The 18,738-nt window shown below is 35.2% G+C and overlaps 1 protein-coding gene across 1 annotated transcript in view; it reads left to right on the top strand.

Moving 5' to 3' along the window:
- SYNE1 (spectrin repeat containing nuclear envelope protein 1) overlaps nucleotides 1-18,738 on the top strand; it is a 276,072-nt gene that overhangs the window by 111,728 nt on the left and 145,606 nt on the right. The window contains exons 42-53 of the mRNA XM_065732123.1: nucleotides 1,227-1,385; nucleotides 2,058-2,240; nucleotides 3,969-4,070; nucleotides 5,393-5,596; nucleotides 6,251-6,458; nucleotides 7,124-7,236; nucleotides 7,826-8,031; nucleotides 9,011-9,166; nucleotides 10,313-10,604; nucleotides 11,303-11,475; nucleotides 13,108-13,417; nucleotides 17,505-17,669. Coding sequence (XP_065588195.1) covers nucleotides 1,227-1,385; nucleotides 2,058-2,240; nucleotides 3,969-4,070; nucleotides 5,393-5,596; nucleotides 6,251-6,458; nucleotides 7,124-7,236; nucleotides 7,826-8,031; nucleotides 9,011-9,166; nucleotides 10,313-10,604; nucleotides 11,303-11,475; nucleotides 13,108-13,417; nucleotides 17,505-17,669 — 2,271 coding nt within the window. The remainder of the gene's footprint in view (nucleotides 1-1,226; nucleotides 1,386-2,057; nucleotides 2,241-3,968; nucleotides 4,071-5,392; nucleotides 5,597-6,250; nucleotides 6,459-7,123; nucleotides 7,237-7,825; nucleotides 8,032-9,010; nucleotides 9,167-10,312; nucleotides 10,605-11,302; nucleotides 11,476-13,107; nucleotides 13,418-17,504; nucleotides 17,670-18,738) is intronic.

Raw genomic sequence — 18,738 nt, 5'->3', positions numbered from 1 at the left:
GGAACAGGAGAAACTATTGTTGTTTCCTCAAATGGAAATCTGTCTCCTTTACTGATGAGTCTCTCATGTCTGTACCTTTCCCTAAATATACTAATTTGAAAGGATACAATGTTGACACCAGCCACTGAGCAAAGATAAGGAATCTGAATACCTGTATTCCATTCATTTCACTAAATTATATTCTTAACATTATAAATCACTATCTAGCTTGTCAGGAAACACAGTTTTTGAGTTAAATTCTTTCCATTATTTTGGAAAGTAATTTTATTTCCAAGACTTGTAAGCTCTTCACTGAAAATTCTTCAGTCACACCTCATTCTAAATTGTGCATATTTACAGCATCTTTCTAATGGACTTGTTAACTAGAACTGGAAGTATGTTATAGCTTGTCATTCAAAGAAATACATGTAACTTCCATGTGATCTCACTCTTTAAAATGTGCCTTTTGCTGTGGAGAATGCTTTACAACTTCAATAGCAGCCTCAAGTAAACCTGAAATAGCCGTAGCACAATAATTAATTAGCACAACTCCTACTATAATAACCTAGTAACAGCCATATTGCATCCAGATTAGTAGCTGATCTAATACTAATCTTTTATGTATGTAAACACACACACATATTTATATATGAGAAACTGAAATCCTTCTTCATAATAATTCTTACAGAAAAGAGTGCTTTTTTTCCCTCAAGTCTTAGATTGCGTACATAGTAGCTCTGAGGAAATAACCTTCCATTATTTTTTCTAATTCCTTTCTAAACATGTTTGTACTGAGGTTTCCTGAGTACCCCTTACTCAGGATATTATTCATCGTTCTAAATTTTTTTGTGATGCCCTCTGTTGTAATGCCAGAATTGATACTAAGTACTGATACTAATATTAAATATTCAGTGAAGTGTTCTTACTCTCTAATTTTAGATGTGTAGATTCTGAAGAATAAAAGAGTACTTGAATAAAATTGTTTGTCTGAAGTCCCATTGGCTGCTAGTTATTTAGTGGAGGAAATCTGAACTTGCGTAACAATAATTTATCTTATTAGATAAATTCTAATATTTTGTCATTTGTATATTGTGATATAATTAAGCATTAGATAGTATTAGTATGCTCACTGCAAATCATCAGATGTATAACATATACCAAAGCTCAACAGATGATGTCTGGAGAACAGGATATTTTCTTTAAGGCTTCAAGTCTTCCTTTAAAGAAGTGCGTATTTATGTCCACAGCACGAAGCTGCCAAGAATGATCTGAGTGATAAACAAAAAGACCTGGATACTTTTACCAATAAAGGAAAACATTTGTTATCAGAACTGAAAAAAGTGCATAACTGCGACTGCTCTGTGGTGAGAAGAGATATGAACTCTACAGTGGACAAATGGCTAGATGTAAGCATCTGGTGTTTTTACATGGAATAAAGTTTATAAGTTAAACAAAGATTGCAGTTAAATTTCCTTAGGGTCTAAAAGTGCAATGGTTTAGTAAGTTTACTCTGAAATGTAGCTTAGGAGTTAATTGTAAGGATTTTGTACCCACTGTAGTCACAGTTGTGACATACTTTTCCTATATTTAAAAAGTGTAAAAAAAAAAGTGTAAAGAGTGTAGCTATTTTAGATTTATATACTTATAGATTTACTCAGTGAACACTTATAAGTTTGAATTGTATTCTAATTATTACTTCATTCTAGTAAACTGGACAAAATAAAACACCAGTTATTCATATAAAGTGGGACCATACAAGATGTGACAACATTGAGACAATATTACTGCAGATAAACTAGTATTTTACCTTCCCATATTTATACTGTTTCATTAGCAAATTCTTATATCACATAAAAGAAATAAATGTAGACACAGATTCCTATGATTTTTGTTAATTTTATGATCCAGAAAACTAAGTCACAAGTAAGACATAACACTAAGACTTTAGACTAAAGACTAAACTATTTTGCCTAGTCTTTCTGATTATCTCCAGTGCACTTGTCTTACAATTGACTTCAAAATAAAGAAATCTAGAAGTCAATTTTGAATGACATTGATTTATTCTCCTTTCTTAAAAGGTGTCAGAAAGGATTGAGGACAACATACACCGGCTGAGTTTAAGCATGTCCCTATGGGATGACATTTTGAAAATTGCAGATGAAATGAATGGATGGTGCACTGATTGCATTTCTCATCTGAATGAAAGCATCAGCAACTTGAGTAACAGCCAGAGGGTGGAGCTCATCCTGAAAGACTTTCAGGTGCTTACTCATAAATTGAAAATAAAAATGTTCTGGGTCAAATTTTCAGGTGATATCAGGCACATAGATAATGCTGTGCTGTTGTAAGCTAGCACATTCTCTGTGCAAGCAGTTGTATCACTAATGCAGGGGGTAGATGATGGGTCTCGAGGCCTTTTCTGATGCTGTCTGCTTCTACCATAAATCAGAAAAACACTTACTCCATCCAGAAAAAAAGTCTTGCTCCATCTAAGTTATTTTCACTCTAGCTGCATACGACTGCTTTTACAATGCAAAAATTTTCCAAAAGGATGGCATTGGACTGAATTATGTTCCAGTAGAAACTATTGGAAATTTTAGGCTTCATCTGAACTTAAGCAAAGATCAGTTTCTAAGATTTCAGCTTAGAATGCAGATTCTCCAGAGTGTATTCGAAAATTTATAGTGGACTGAGGTGAAGATTTTAATGACGGTAACATGATATACTTCTTTCTTAATAGCATTAAGCACTTCTAGAAGTATAACCAGTGTTCAGGAAGTGTTCTGCCAGATCAACCATAGAATGAGTCATGTTCTACTTCATTTGAAATGTCCTTAAGAAGCACAAAAAATATAATAGAAGATTAAATAGTGCTAAATCAGTATTTTCCTGAGAACAAACAGTGTCTAACATCTGTCTGACAAACATAATGGTTAAACTACCTGAATTAATTACTGTTAAATTTGATTTTGATATAAGAGCAGCCAGCACCCAAACCCTAGGTGTATCTGATTCAGAGGAGGGACAGAATAGCAGAAGGCATGAGACCTGTGCATACATTTGTAGTTATAGAGTGCCCAGTCCATAACACATATTTTCTTCTGTCTTTAACAAGGGCCATTTAGCAATCAGAAATAGATTAATATGGACAGAAAAAAAATGAGTGTACCTCTCATACAATTCATAGCAGTCCTCCATTTCTCCATCGGTCAACTAATGTTATATATTCCTAGCACAAAATACCACTGGAAGGTTCTTCTGTGGCCACATGAACTTCTACCATTCCAGCACAGAAGTGTAGTAGTTTCATCCTGAAATCCAGAGTCCAATTGTTTAATTGGAGTGTCCTGTTTGGTTTTTATAGAAATGAAAGTCTGGGTAATCTAAACCCCTCAATTTCTTGACTAATACTTCAAAACTGCAATTGTGTAAATTATGATTTTAAGTTTCACATTGATATTACTTTTTTATTAAATACAACATTTATTTATAATTTGGATTTATATGACTACAACAAATATAAGTTCTTGACATGTGAGTGCGTATGTAACAGCATTTTTAATTCAGTTATCATTTTTAATTTTTGACTTAGTTCTATTTTTTTTTAGAGCTCTATTCTCTTTAGTTAAAGCCAGATGAAACGTGTTATACTGTGCATGAAATTAACTGGAATCTAAGAACAGTAATTTTTTCCAGTAAAATAAACAATAACATTGCCATTTTTATTCAGCTTCATTATTTATGATACTACAACTATTACAGCCTTTTAAATGTTGAAAATGTATGATTATTTCAATAGAGAGGAAAAAAATCTCTGAAATCTAATGAAGGAAAAGAAATAGGAGAGTTTTAGAGAAGGAAACTAATAGAAGCTGCTTGATGCTAAATGCTGTTACATCGCCTTTCATTTTACCAATTAATATCACAGTCTTCTGAAGATCTTAAACCTTATAGTAAGGTATGAAACTTTGACTAAATCTCTTTGACAGTCTCAAGTCAAGGATAAAGAACAGAAGTTGGAGCAGCTTAGCTCTAAAATTTCTGAACTCAAAGAACTGACTAATAGCCAAGAGCCTCCTGCAGATCTCCAGGTAAAATAAAGTTCTTGTGATTCATCAACTGTGCTCAGATGGCTAAGAAAAAACTCCTTTTGAAATTTCTCTCTCTCCTATTCTGTCTTTTGCTTTGAAGGTGACACGTACAGCACTATATGTAGGCATCATAGTTTGTTGTATGGTTTTTTTTTTCATTTTTCTTCAGTTTAGACTTCTCTAAAAAAAGAATGCCATAAAGTAATTGAACATTAGACAAGTATTTTTATCAAGGCAAAATTGAGTAAGTACCTCACAAGGTATCTTATCTGAATTAACTGTTACAGAAGTGTGGTTGAAACAGGTCACTGAAAGTGGGCTGCTGAACTTCTGTGATTGGCTAGGTCCAGATTTTTGGCAAAGATAAAATATAACTATTTTAGTTGTTAGACTTCAAAAGAAAATCGGTATGTAAGGTCATAAGCTTTCAGTATGCCAGAAGTTTTAAAAGATAAACTGATTTCTGTCATTTCCACAGATATTTGCAGGAAGATATCATAATAGATAATTACTTTAAAAATATTTATCAAATTTTAACTGAACATAATTTAACATTCATATCTTGTCCATGTTACGCACCTAAATGGTGTCCTTTCTGTGAGCAGGTCAGAAGCTTTTCAGAAGATTCATATTTAATCATAATTTTTATAATAAATTTAATATCTGATCACTCATAAAATGATATCTAGAGCATATTATTTTGCAATATATAATTGCTGAATGTGATAAACACAAAATGTTCATATATACAGTAGAATAGTTGTAGATATGAACTAATTATGAGTTTAATTTACTTCTTATTAGTAAAATGGGCACAAAAAGCATCTACTAGATTTTCATATTTTGCAGTGTTTAAACTTATTTATGGGCAACATTCTATCTGATTTTTTGTGTTGTTTTCAATCTTAATCTTCTTTATACTGAGATTCTTTAAAAGCCAGAGATCTCATGTCTTACTAATAGATATTCCTTTTAACAGAACTGGTTGCATTTATGATAGCAGTATTCATATTCTTTATATATGGCAAAGTAGTAAAAGAAAGAAAGAGCAGCTGTTTAATTTTTCAGACATGGACAGTATCTCAACAGCTTGCTTTCTGGCTTTTCAGAAGTTAGGATCCCTTTTTGGATCACTGTATATCTAAAATTTGATTCTGAACAGTCATTTTATATTTGTGTAAGCATATTTAGATATGGAATACATTTTAAAGTGTGTAACTTTCCTACATTTTTTTTGTTTGTTTTTTCATTAGATTTTCAGTCAGTTCTCATAATATTTTTCTTCTGTTTAAATGTTTTAAGAATAAACACTTTGCTTTTAGTTTATAGAGTCAGATTTAAAGCAAAAACTGGAACATGCCAAAGAAGTGTCACAGACAGCAAAGGAGGCATTAAAAGATTTCAGTACTCAGAAGATGCAGTTACAAAATTTTATTAATAAGATGACAGACTGGTTAACAAAAACGGAAGAGACACTTTTAAGATGTTCACGTAACCTGGAACCTGAAGCTCTAAATCTAGTAAAGGTCAGTGCTGGAGAAAATGGATACACTTATTTTCTTAATGAGGTGAACTTTGCTGTTTTTTGTTGGTGTTCTTTTTTTTTGTCAGATTTTTTACTAGCTAGGTACAACAATTAAATAATGTAATAATATAATAAATTTAAATTTCATTTTCATTTGATAAAAGTGAAAAAAACACCTGTCTCAGGTGTATTTGTGACAAGTCATGTTGAGATTTTTTCTGCTCTGAGCACAGTAATGCTCAGCCAATTCAAATTTAATTTGAGGATGAATATTCCTCTCCAGTCAAATGAAAACTTCTTTTCATTCAGAAGTCTCAGCAAACTCCAGTGCTGTAGTGCATCTCACATGTAACTTCAAACTGTGTTGAAAATTAGTAGTATTATTCAACATGCTCCAACACTTAACATTTTTAAAATAAAATATTAACTCATGAAATAGCGATTTCATATTTCTGTGCTGACTCTTTAGTTTCAAGAATTCATCTCGTTTAGAAAATTCAGGAAACTTGATCCAGTACTTCTGTTAATTATGACTAGTACTTGCAACATGTCATAGAAGGAAAAAGCATTAGGGAAGAGCAAGAATGCTTGAGAAAATAGAAGGCTCTTTTATTTCTTTACGGGTGTCATATTTATGTTATAACTGCGTTTTCAGGAAACACAGAAAGACCTGCAGCTCCAGCAGAGCAGCATTGATTCAACCCGTGAGAACCTCAACAGGCTTTGTCGCAAGTACCATTCTGTTGAGCTAGAAACTCTTGGTGGCACTGTCACTTCGCTAATAAAGAAGTATGAAGCTGTGAATCAGCTCTGTTTGAGAACACAGGCCAGCATGGAAGAGTGCTTGGAAAAACATTTCCTCTGTGAGTCTTCAGGCTTGCTAATAAACCGTTAGCCCACATTCATGAATCATTCTGGAGCCTGCCTGAGTTTCCAGTGATGTCATTTGCAATTATAGCATTATTTTTGTACACAGCCTTTCAAAAAAGTTAACAAATTGTCATTTCCCATTTGCTAAGAAACAAAGCTTTTCTTCAATACCTTAAGTTGCTGCTCCATATTTTCAGATTCTCCTGTCTTAGTATTCATCTGTACTACACACACACACTTTGAGTATTCACAAGTCGGAGATTTATTTAACCAAATGGAGATAATAAGTCCCCATCTGAAATAGTTTCTGGGCTTCCTGACAAATCAGTGGAAAGAAGCAGGCAATTTTATCTTAGATATTAGGATATTGATGTAGATGTGTATCAAACATTAAATGGGGATAAATAGTAGCCTGAAATTGTCTGTCTTTCCCACTAACTATAAAGAAAAGCTTAGTGTGACTGTTCCACTTGGATGTTTTGTGAAGCGAATCCTGTTACACAAGGTCACTGAAGACAGTGAGGTTCATCCTGTTAGCTTTTACACAGGGGTCCTGAAGGGTAAAGAAGTGGGGAAGACAGCTGTATCAACAACACTGTGATAATGCTGCTTCATAAAAGAAAAATATTATCTGATCTATTCTCTTTTATTAAAATAGGTTCTATGCAAGAATTCCAGAAATGGTTTTCTAATGTGAAAGCTGCAGTAAAAGAATTATCTGACAGATCTGGAGACAGCAAAGCCATAGAAGGAAAGCTACATGATTTGCAGGTATAGTAAATGAATCAAGAAACAGTAATGAGTGATATAACTATATGTATCAAATTTTGCCTCTTAAATAATTCATATAAACTATTGTACTCACTGGTTTTATTTCTGAAAAGATAGTATAAGAATAGATCATCACAGCATTGTATACTGTAGAGGAAACATAATGGAAATTGTTTTCTGTTCTGAAAGATCAGACCTTAAAGTTTATGTGTAACTGAACCATTCTTATTTCCGTTTTTTATTGTTTTTATTTCCTATTCTTTTCTACATCTAGTACCTCAGACAAACAATATAATCTGTACTGATATTTTGCTGGGACAGAGAAGACAGCTAATGTAAACAGCCCTAATTTCAGACGTACCTATTATTTTCAGCTTACTTCAGGGGAGACAGAATTGCTTTGAGATAGGAAAATTGAGCTTTGTGAATTGTATCACCACCTAAATACTTTTTTTGAACTTTCCACTTGGAATTTTTTCTTCACCATATATGGTTCTCAGCTTATTAAAATCTAAACACTTCTAATAGAAATTTTGCTTGTCTTTATCAAGACTTGAATGTTTAAACAGTATTCTCTTTCATCACACAGAGCGTGCTCGATTCTCTTAGTGAGGGGCAAAAGAAGTTAGATGCTGCCTGCAAGGAAGGAGAAAACTTGTACACTTGCTTACCTCAACCAGTTGTGATCCATATTCAGGAGCAGGTAGCGAAGTCTAATCAGAACTTCAAAGAATTCCTCAGTCAGTGTACGAATGATAAGCAGGCCCTGGAAGCTTGTGCCTTACGTCTGGGAAGGTGAGTCGCTGATACACTGCGTGAAATTTTCAAGCTGTAGAAACACAATTGCAATTTCCTGTTACTCTAATTATGTTTGCTCTTTTTCTTTGGAAATACTTAACAACAAACAAACAAAAAACAAAGAAAAAATAGATTGAGAAAACATATGAGAAAGAAGTTCATGTGATCCCAATTAAACAGTTGAAATCTCAGTAACTTAAATACAATATCCTGGAAGGAAAATATGTAATGAATGTTCAGGTTCTGCCCAGTTATTTAAAGATAGTGTGTGCTTTCAACACAGCATATGCCTGTCCTGTACCATTTTAGATGACGTATTTCCCAAAAAGCTAGTAAGGATGTATTCTTAATTTAACACTTTTAGGTGGAATTTTTAGAGGTCAAATGCTTTCAGGTATAATTAGATTCAAAACTGCTGCTATCTGAAAGCAAAGTTAGAAATAATGGGTAAGAGCTCAAGATGAAATGGTATGCTTTTATAAAAGTAAGACATTTACAAACAGGGACTTGGGTCCAGAGCCTTTTTGATTGACTTCTGGGCACTGCAGATTATATTTGTCAGTGAGGCTGAAAGCACATTTTGTATTTTATGTGTCAATACTGAGTAAAAGCCCATTTCAACCCGTTTTTTCATGTCTTGGATGATATCATTATAGGGATTTGGGAGAATATTTCTTTTTTACTGTCTTTATTGAGCCCAGTAATAAATAAAAGTACTGCCACTTTAAATTTTGAAGGCTACTTTTTTCATGCAGTTCCCATGATTTTCCTGAATGTTTTTAGAGAGTTGCTGAATATTTTTAGATTAGTAGTCACCGCAGAGTTATGTTCTGAACAACTCCTATTCGCTAAGAATGAAATTGATACCTAGCTTTGTTTTCACAGTCTTGTGGACATTGAAAGAACTGAGTTAACTTCTTACTAACTTTAGTCCCCTCAAGAAATTATTTTAAGGAAATATTTAACTATTCCATAGCTTTGAAGAACAGCACAAGAAACTCAGTCTGTGGATACATGACATGGAAGAAAGAATGACCACAGAAGCAGTAGGGGAGATCAAAGAGCTTATTCCCGAGAAGAAAAAGGAGGTGCAGAAAGTGGAGAAGTTCCTGGAAGAATTACTGGCTTCAAGGTACATTTCTTAATATACTCTTTCCTTTTCCTCCACTAAAGCAACACAGAAATCAAACTGTTTAAAACGTGTCTGTGCGCAATAGAAAAGTGTTGCAACTACTCTGAAAAGTAGTTGAATCCAAATATCCCTGGTTTTAGGGAAATTTCAAGCCAATCCAAAATTTCATACAGACACATTTCTCATTAAGAAAAGTACATCTTACTTCACTAATGAATGGAACCAGAAAAGTCATCTTTAGTAGAAGAAATAGTAAAAGCACAGCTTATCATACCCATTAATAAATTTTTCTTTCTTTCTGTCCTGTGAAATTTGTATCCAAACAGATTAGCTGGATCTGGTACAGTTGAATGTGTATTAAGAGCTCAAATAACATCCACATCTACAGTGAAATATTTCTAGAATTCAGACTTAGCCAGTGGATGATGAAGTAATTGCCTTTTTTAGTACACTGTGTATTTTCAGACTTTTTTTTAATTGTTATTAGGCTAGTGAAGTTGCAACAGAAATAGCTGTAAAGTAATTCAAGTACTAGTCAAGTAGTTCATGCCTCACATGCTAAAAGGAAGCACCCAGTCACAACCTATCTACTTGAGACTGATCTAAGACGTTTTGGTCTGATGTAATCATAGGATATCCGGAAGGGTGATCCAGTAGTTTGAGATTAATTGAGGCTGTGTGAGGCCAGAGTTTTAATCCCTTTTACTGAGCCTTCTACCCAACCCCAGATTCAGTGTCTAATCTTGGGTAAATGGCCTGACCTTTTGCATTCCTGTCTGTCAAAGTATATAAACTGCTGAGAAGCTTTGGAAGATGCAGAAAGGTAGTAGTAGCTCATGCAGATCTCTAAGGCTGAGAACCGTAAAGAAATTAAGTTAGCTTTTTATTTAAATGTGCAAAAGAAAGATTACAGTGTCATAATTTGGAGCATCAAAATCTGTAATAAGTTCCTTTATTCACAAATAAAGATATGAATCAGTATGTAATATTTGTTTTAAATCCTCCCAGCTAACTTTTCTGTTAACTAGGAACTCCTACACTGGTGGAGTATGTGATTTGTGAGTAGTCTTCATAATTTCTCATAGTTGCTATAACAACATCACATGCTTTTTGAAATTGATTTTTAATCTCAATATTTTCCTTCAGGGAATCCTGTGATAAGCTGTCCCAACTGGCACAGGCTTTAAATGAGGAAGGACACGATGCAGGAAGGGAAGAGCGCCTGGCCTCTCAATATCTCACCAATTACCAAAACTTGGTCAAAACTGTCAAGGAGAAGCTGAGAACATGTCAACTTGCACTCCAGGAGCACCTCACTTTGGAGGAGGCACTACAGAGCATGTGGTCATGGGTGAAAGAGGTTCAAGAAAAAATGGCCTCAGCTGAGAGTACAATTGGTAGCAAAGCCACGCTAGAGCGACGACTGACACAAATTCAGGTAAAGAAGGATAGAACTGGAGATTATACATCATCAAGATTAACACCATGTGAGAGCATCATCGATGGAAAAGGAATGGTTTGGTACTTTGTATTTTTTACACTGTTATGAAGGAGATGATTTGAATTTAAAACCATCTTAAACTGGGAGATGCGGTGTGAGAAAGAGTATGAAGTTTAATAGAGAGAGATACAAGATACTGTATTTAATGAGGACTAAGCAACTATGAAAACGTGCAGTAAGATTCAAAAGAAGCTGTCTAATGGAGAAAGCCTTGAAACTGTTCACCTAGAGAGCCTGTGGAATATACGTATATTACAGGAGGTTTTTGAGAACAGGTTAGATAGACATCAGTTGGAAAGATCATTGATATAGAGCACTATGGGCTCTTGAGACTTAGTCAAGCTGTGTGTTGCTGCATTTCTGTTCAGTGCTTGACCTACTCATTACCTGCTGCAATGTAAGCATTGTTTTAGGATGACCAATGCAATGAAAGATCTGTGTAGCTGTGGTGAAGCCTCAGATTCCTTGCACATAACAAGGGACAGGCACTTAGAAAAACATGTGCCTAGAAATTCATAATGGACATGCTAATAAAGGCTAAAGTAATTTCAGAAATAGTGTCCCCTTCTGGAAGCATAACAGCTTTCAGCTGCCAGCAGATTGTACTGAACATTTTGATTTATTTTGCCTCACAGGAGATCCTCTTACTCAAAGGTGATGGTGAAGTTAAGCTGAACATGGCTATTGGAAAAGGAGAACAAGCACTTAAAAGCAGCAATGAGGAGGGACAAAAGGTGATACAAACAGAGCTGCAAAGGCTGAAGGATGTATGGAATTACATCATCAGCACATCTGTGAGCTGGCAGAGGTAAAACTCACTGGAAAACACAGGTCAAACCCTGATACCTTACTTAATAAAGGTCCAACCCTGACACCTTGCTTACCATCAAAGCGTAGTACCTTACAGCACACAGGAGTCTATTCTTTCATTCTTGAGGGAAAAGTTGAATCATCAGAAAGAATCAAAATTACCTGAAAAAATATACAAACTTTTCTAAAAATGATGAAGGTTCAACCCTATCAGGTGAATCAGATTTCATATGAAATGGTCATTTAAAAATAAACAGTAAACAGAAAAATTAATACAAAAAAAACTAGATAGGACTGATTCAGTTCTTGAACTCATAGTGAAGCAGAATCAAGAACATCTGACATTATATAATCTATATATATATATTAGAATCTTATATATATATATTAGAATATTATATCTAATCATATATTAATCTACCTTTTCTTTACCAAATTCTGGGAAGATTTCTCAATTCTCACAATCTCTGACTCTTTTTATTTCTTTTTTTTTTTATTAAAAACAAACAAACAAACAAAAACATATCCACTCCATATAATATATTCTGCAAATTAAGCTAATTTCTTCGTGTCTAAACCTTGATGGAAAACAAAAGTTTCAGTTATTTATTATTTTCTAATGTAAGGGAACTGTTAGGTCATGGCTTAAACTGGTGATTGAGCACCTGGTGAATGAGTGGCCTAGGGAGCACAGGAAAATTGTTTACACCCATGCTCCCCACGTGACTAGAAGGGATGAAACCAGGGTGGAGCCACGCTGGGCTTGTACGAGGGCCAGCTACTGAAGGGAGAGCATCTTTTGGACCTCAGATACTTCTTGAAAAGAAGTGCTGCCTAGCTAGAGAGCCCATTTACCAGTTGGGTGAGTTCACCTCTTCTTTCTATATATGACTATTGGCCTACCTGTAAATACTTTGCCTGATATTGCCAAGGCCTGTCAGAAGCATTTTTGCTTCTTCATATACAGAACACTTGATTAACAACTTTTTTCTGTCTTTGATGATCTCCATCATGTCTGTTCCAGGCAAACTAGAGCATTAATACAATGTTTCCCAGAACTGATATTTTCTAAACCTCTTTCATCCTTGTTTCTTTTTAACTAAGTTACAGACTATTCACTAGTTTGTCTATATTATTCTGAGTGTGAAGATATCTCAATCCTAAGTACCAGTTATGGAAGGCGCTATGATATAGGTAAACAGGAGTTCTTCAACTGAAATTGATTCCACGTTCTCTCTTAGTCAAACAAATACAAATTGATCTAGAAATCTGTAACTTGTATATTTTATTTACTGTGACCATAAGCTCCACTAATGGTCTATTTTTTACTTTACTATGCAGACACTGGAATGTGTTTCATTAGTGTAGGACAGATAAGTTGTTCATGCAACCTGTAGTGGAGAAGTAGTTGTATCAGGCTATATGTAGTAATAAAAGGAACACAGAAATTCTGGAATAGCTTGGATTTTTAAGCTTATATAGAAAACTAAAAAAAGGTGGAGGAAAATGCATATTCTAAACATATTTATGGCTACACAGTGTAACAACTGAGGTATAAACAGACTTTTCTTTGTTGTTTAGACCTTTCAAAAGATCTCATCTGTACTGCATATGTTTCTTTTAATGTAAGTTGCTTAGAGTCCCTCATCGGCCAGTGGAATGAATATTTGGAAAGGAAAAGCCAGCTGGAGCAGTGGTTAGAGAAGCTGGATCACAAAGTGGAGCAGCCTTTAGAACCACAAATAGGTCTGAAGGAAAAGTTTGCACAGCTGGACTACTTCCAGGCTATTGTTTCTGAGATAGAGGATCACACTGGGAATTTGCAGCAACTCATTGAAAATACTGCAGAACTTTATGAAAAAACTGAGGACAATTCTTTTGGAGCAGCAGCTCAAGAAGAACTAAAAACACAGTTTAATGACATCACAACTGTAGCCAAGGTAAGATGAAAGAGAACGCCTCCATTTCAAGTAAAATTTTAAAACAACTGTAAGGCTAAAATTTTGATTTTTCTTAATTTTATAATGCCTGAAGGACTGAATGTGTTTGAATAGTCTTGCCTATTGTTATAGTTGAATCTAAAAAAAGAGTTGTGGGTAGTTAACTAAAATTCACTGGAATGCAGAAAGATACTGGGAATTGAAACTGGTGCAATTATAATTTTTTGAAAATTGTGGGGTGTATATTCCTAGTTTTGTATATACAATAACACTTTGGATATTCTTCCAGATTTATTTTCATCTAATTCTTTTTCTTTCATTCCTATCACACCTTTTTTACCTAGAAAGATGAAAATGGAATGCTTACCTGAGCAGAAAATGTAGTTAGAGAAAAAAAATCTTTTTTTTTAGAAATATATATGCTCATTTTATGTTATTTTAAGTCACTAATTGCTGCAGTTATTATACAGGTCTTCAATTTGATTTCTAAGGAAAGATAGAACAGCTCACAGAGCACTTCTACCATACAAATCCAGAACACCAACAGTAGCCCTGAGATTATCTCCATCTTCTCAACCATCACGAGGCCACATTATAAGAAACAAATGTTGCTGTGAGACTGAAGTAAATAATATATGCATACATTTAGTAATCAGATAGAATTGTTTGGGTTTTCATTTTTTGAGAATATTGCTATGTGTTATATTGAAGTAATTTGTTGTCAATGGTATAAAGAAAGCCCAAGTAAAAAAAATCAGTAGGTCTAACAAGTTTTCTGATTGGAAGAAACATTAAATATGGGACACAAGAATTTACTACTTTAGAGAGAGGAAAAAAAAATTCAACTAAAGTTGATAGGAGAGTCACTATATGGAATCCTGTAATTTGCTTTTGACTTTTTTTTCTTTCATTTATGGGGAAAGATACAGTATTGCCATTGTTTTATTGCTTTATTCATAGACCGTATTCATAGACATACAAGCTCTCTTAGATTTATCTTGTCTGTAATAACCATCTAATTGCACACTGATGTTTTTTCTTATGAACTTCTGCTTTCTTCAATTTTTCCAGTTGGAAAAAAAAATATCTTATTTCTGGTGAATTAGCAAATTATCGTGCTTTTTTAACTGCTTTTTTTAGTGATATTGAAATTAGAACAATACAAAAATTGACTCACTAAAATTAGTTTTAAACTTGTGTGGAAAAAAAAAAAGCATCACAAGTGAGCATGGCAGTGTTCTCCTAAAATCTATATGCAACAATAAACTTACTTTCTTAGGCAATTTTTTTGATAATGAAATTGAGGGCAGCATTGGATAAATATAGACTGCTGAGAAAAAGTCAGTATGGTATCTGGAAAGTGTAACTTTAACAAACTGTTGTGGTTTATCTTGGTAGGCAGGTGATCATCACACAGTCATTCACTCCCTCCTCCCCCTCCCAAAAAAACAACAAAGTAGAACTGATGGGCTGAGATAGAAATTGCTTTACTAAGATTGAGGGGGGAAGAAGGGAAGGGGGAAGGAAAAAAGGATAGTTAGTTTTGATAATATATATAAACAAAACAAATGATGCAGAAGCAATTCTTACCACCCAGCAATCAACACCTAGCCAGTCCCTATGCAGTGGCTGCTGGCCTTGCCCATTCTTAACCATTTAATTTTTTTTCCTCTGCATGATGTTATATGGCATGAAAGATCCCTTAGGCCAGTTTAGGTCAGTTATTCTGGTTCTCTCCCCTCCCAACAACTTGTGCCCTCTCAACTCTCCTTACTGACAGGACAGTAAAAGAAGCTGATATGGCCTTGGCTCTCTGTCAGTGCTGCTCAGCAATGACTAAAAACACTGTATTGTTTTTCTCTTAAAGCCAAGCTATAGCATTATACCAGACAGGTATGAAGGAAAAATCAGCTGTCTCAGCTGAAACTAGAACACAAATATGCTGGAGTTATATGAAGATGTCAATAAGCACATTAAAAAGAAGTGTTAGAGTGGATACAATATAGTTGGGTTTTCCAAAAGCCTTTGACAAGGTTCCCCCAAAAAATGCTACATGAGAATGAGAGAGACTACCATAGAATTGGAAGAAGGGCTTTTGATGGATGTAAAATTGGTTACGGTGTAGGAAGAAAAGGTTAGTGATTGGTTTTGAACAGTCAACTCCAGGATTCTCCAAGAAACTATATGGGAATTAGGTTTGTTCAACTTATTTGTTGATGACCTGGAGAAGGGAGTGGAGAGTGACTCTTGCAAATAATATTCAGCTAACTTGGACAGTCCAATGACAATTCCAAAAGAACTGTCAAAAATATGAGAAGTGGGCAAAGAGGTAGTAGGTGTACTTCAATGAAGATAAATATAAGGCAATATCTGGGGGATACAAAATTCTGAAACTTGATTGCATGATTCTGAATTCAGAACTTGCACCTGAAATCCAAGGGGCATTTTTTTTTTTAAATTTATTTTGTAAATGGAATTGTTATGAGCAGAGGAGGGATGGGATTCGTTTGTTTGAAGTGAAGAAAGATGAGGGAGAAATGCAGACACAGGGTAGAGAATAATGAAGGTAATGGTTAACGGGAATAAAGAAATGTTAGCCACCAAATCTCACAGTTTCAATGAGTATTTATTAAATCTAATAGAATTTTATTTTAATGTGATATCTCTACTTTAAAGAGTAGAAACTTCCATAGTCTGCTGCTATATATTATTATCAGGAGTACACTGAACAACACACACTGAAGAAAAGGAATAGGCATGAACTTTATGTTCTTGAACTAATAATTGTAAATGCCAAAATAGTATAAGGGAAACTGCCAAATATGTTTGCAGAGTTTGTCTGTTACCTATAAATAACACTGGGGAGAATATTTGGCTGGATGAATCATTAGGCCTAGCAGAGAAAATCTCATGTGCTGAGTATGTGGGGCAGATATCTCTACTTTGTTTACATTGGAAGACACACTACATCTCCTCCTGCCAACCTGAGGCCATGCTGTGTCTCTGGTGCCTGCATGTCCTCTGTTTTGTGGAGAACGGGGACTGGAAACTGCTGTGAGCTCAGCATCTGTGGGGCAGCAGTGTTCTGCAGAAGCACAGGGCCACTAAACTGAGAAAAGAATTGGTGCCATGCAAAGAGGATGGGCCAAGACTGGACAGATGATGTGCCAGGCAAAGCTGCTGCTCCCTTCTCCACTTCCTGGAGATAGGGTCAGATAAACAAGTTAGCAGTTTTTCCTCTGGAAGAGAACTGTACTGACTGCAACTGGTAGAAGCCACTGCTACCAGAAGAGACCCACTTTGAGGATTTACTTTAGGTCATAGTTGTTCTGTTATTAAACAACAAGGAAACATTCCAAGAAATTAGGATGATTGTTTTCAGATAGAACAGCAAAGTTTGATGATCTAATTTAATTTTGAAAAGCATTATTTAAATACTGAGTTATTCAAAAGTAAAAATAACTTCTATTTAAGCCATAACTGTTTAAACGAGTTTAAGGACACTTAGGTTTAAATCTATGTATCCATGAAGGATTGAAAACTCAAGTTCACTTTTGGTTAGTTTTGATAAACATTCCTGATGGTACTTCTTATGAATTTAATAACAAATTGACATAGTCAGATCCAAGGCCAGTCTAGACCAGAACACTATTTCATCTCATTATAATAAGGTAAACTGGCCCCACTCTTATGAGGAACCATGGGGAACCATGCTGTTGTTGGTTGTCAGTGTCAGGGTATGAGTCCTCTAGGGGTACAAGAAAGGCAACATGTGGATGGCCTCCATTTCTGATCTGATGGATAAAAAAGAACTTGGCACCATAAACATCTGTTGCACTTTTAAACAGCAGGACTCCTCATTTGTGAACGTCATATGGGACAACTCTGTGACTCTGCTTAACATTTATGGAGATTTGCTTCTAAGTAAGAACAGTATTTCTGCCAGCATTCCTGCCTAGACAAACCTAAACCAGACCTTGTGAAGTGTAGCACAGTGGAGACCAGCTTTCTATACCATTACGATCTGGACAGAAGCCAGGAAAGTGTTTAAGTACATTTATGATTTTTTTTTCCATCTAAACATTAGGAGAAAATGAAGAAAGTGGAAGACATTGTGAAGGATCACTTGCTATACCTCGATGCAGTGCATGAATTCACAGACTGGCTCCATTCTGCAAAGGAAGAGCTGCACCGCTGGTCCGATACAACTGGAGATGCATCAGTGATACAGAAAAAGTTGGCCAAAATCAATGTAAGGAATGTTAGCTTTCATAATTACACCTGTGATTCAGAACCTGTAGTCCAGAGCCTTAAAACTGTGGGATCTTGCTGTTGTTTATTTGAAGTGGAGGTTACATTTCAGTGAGCTGAAAACACACTTTCTAAGTTATGATGTGTTTTTGCCTTCCTTCCTTTACTACTTATGTAAGGAAAGGACAATCAGACCTGAGTTAGCCACTTCATACATGGAAACAGTTTTCAAGAGTGGAAGCCCAATGGCATCACAGAAGATTCTAACTTAGCTGATTAATGAACACTGCTCTGTCCTCATCCTTGAAACCCTTTTCTCCATAAGTAGAGCTGCTGAATCAATGTCAGAAACAACCATTTGTGATTTGCATGAATTGGAGATGCATGAAATAGTGCAAGGATTGTTCTCCCTAAACACAGTGGAAGTGTATGGGTTGCTTCTCCATACATACTCTCCTTGCCCTGGCATTAAAATGTATCCATCCATTCCTTGGCACTTGATATTGCAAATTAAGCGTTTCTGATGCAACATTAAGGCAGGATTCATGTTCTGGTCATTTCTGGTGTGTACATTCAAATATTTATGCTAGTGGAGTTTTAGCCTGTTCCTATACATGAGTGGGCCATTGGACAGACTGAAGGAGGATTCAGAGCAACTTACAGACCTGTTGCTAGTTTCTAGCCTCCTTTGTGTTCAAACTCTCCATGTATAATATAAAAAAGGGAGGAGACAGTAGTTTCTAGTTCACAATGAGAATAAATACCATTACTTCAGCACATAGTGACTGAGGATAACGCTTATCTTCTCCAGCTTTTATAGCTGAGAACTACCAAATTCTCCAGTAACTTGTACAAGGATGAAATAGGATGCCGTAGAAAGAATTAAAACACAAATCCAACCCAAAGCCACATGTGCAACTAATTATGGAACATCACAGATAATGGCAGTAGGCTGCTGAGTGTTTTCTGAGCAGCACCGCCTTGCTCTTTAAGATGGCACGAGCAGCTCTGAACCGGAGTTTCTTATGGAAAACATCATAAAATTTTCTGCATCTTAACCCGAGCGCTGT

This window comes from Cyrtonyx montezumae, unplaced genomic scaffold (genome assembly GCF_038088225.1).
Source record: "Cyrtonyx montezumae isolate F1298 unplaced genomic scaffold, pur_monq_1.0 scaffold_0, whole genome shotgun sequence".
NCBI lineage: Eukaryota > Metazoa > Chordata > Aves > Galliformes > Odontophoridae > Cyrtonyx > Cyrtonyx montezumae.
The sequence above is the reverse complement of the archived record's forward strand: the minus strand, read 5'-3'. Positions and strand labels throughout refer to the sequence as shown.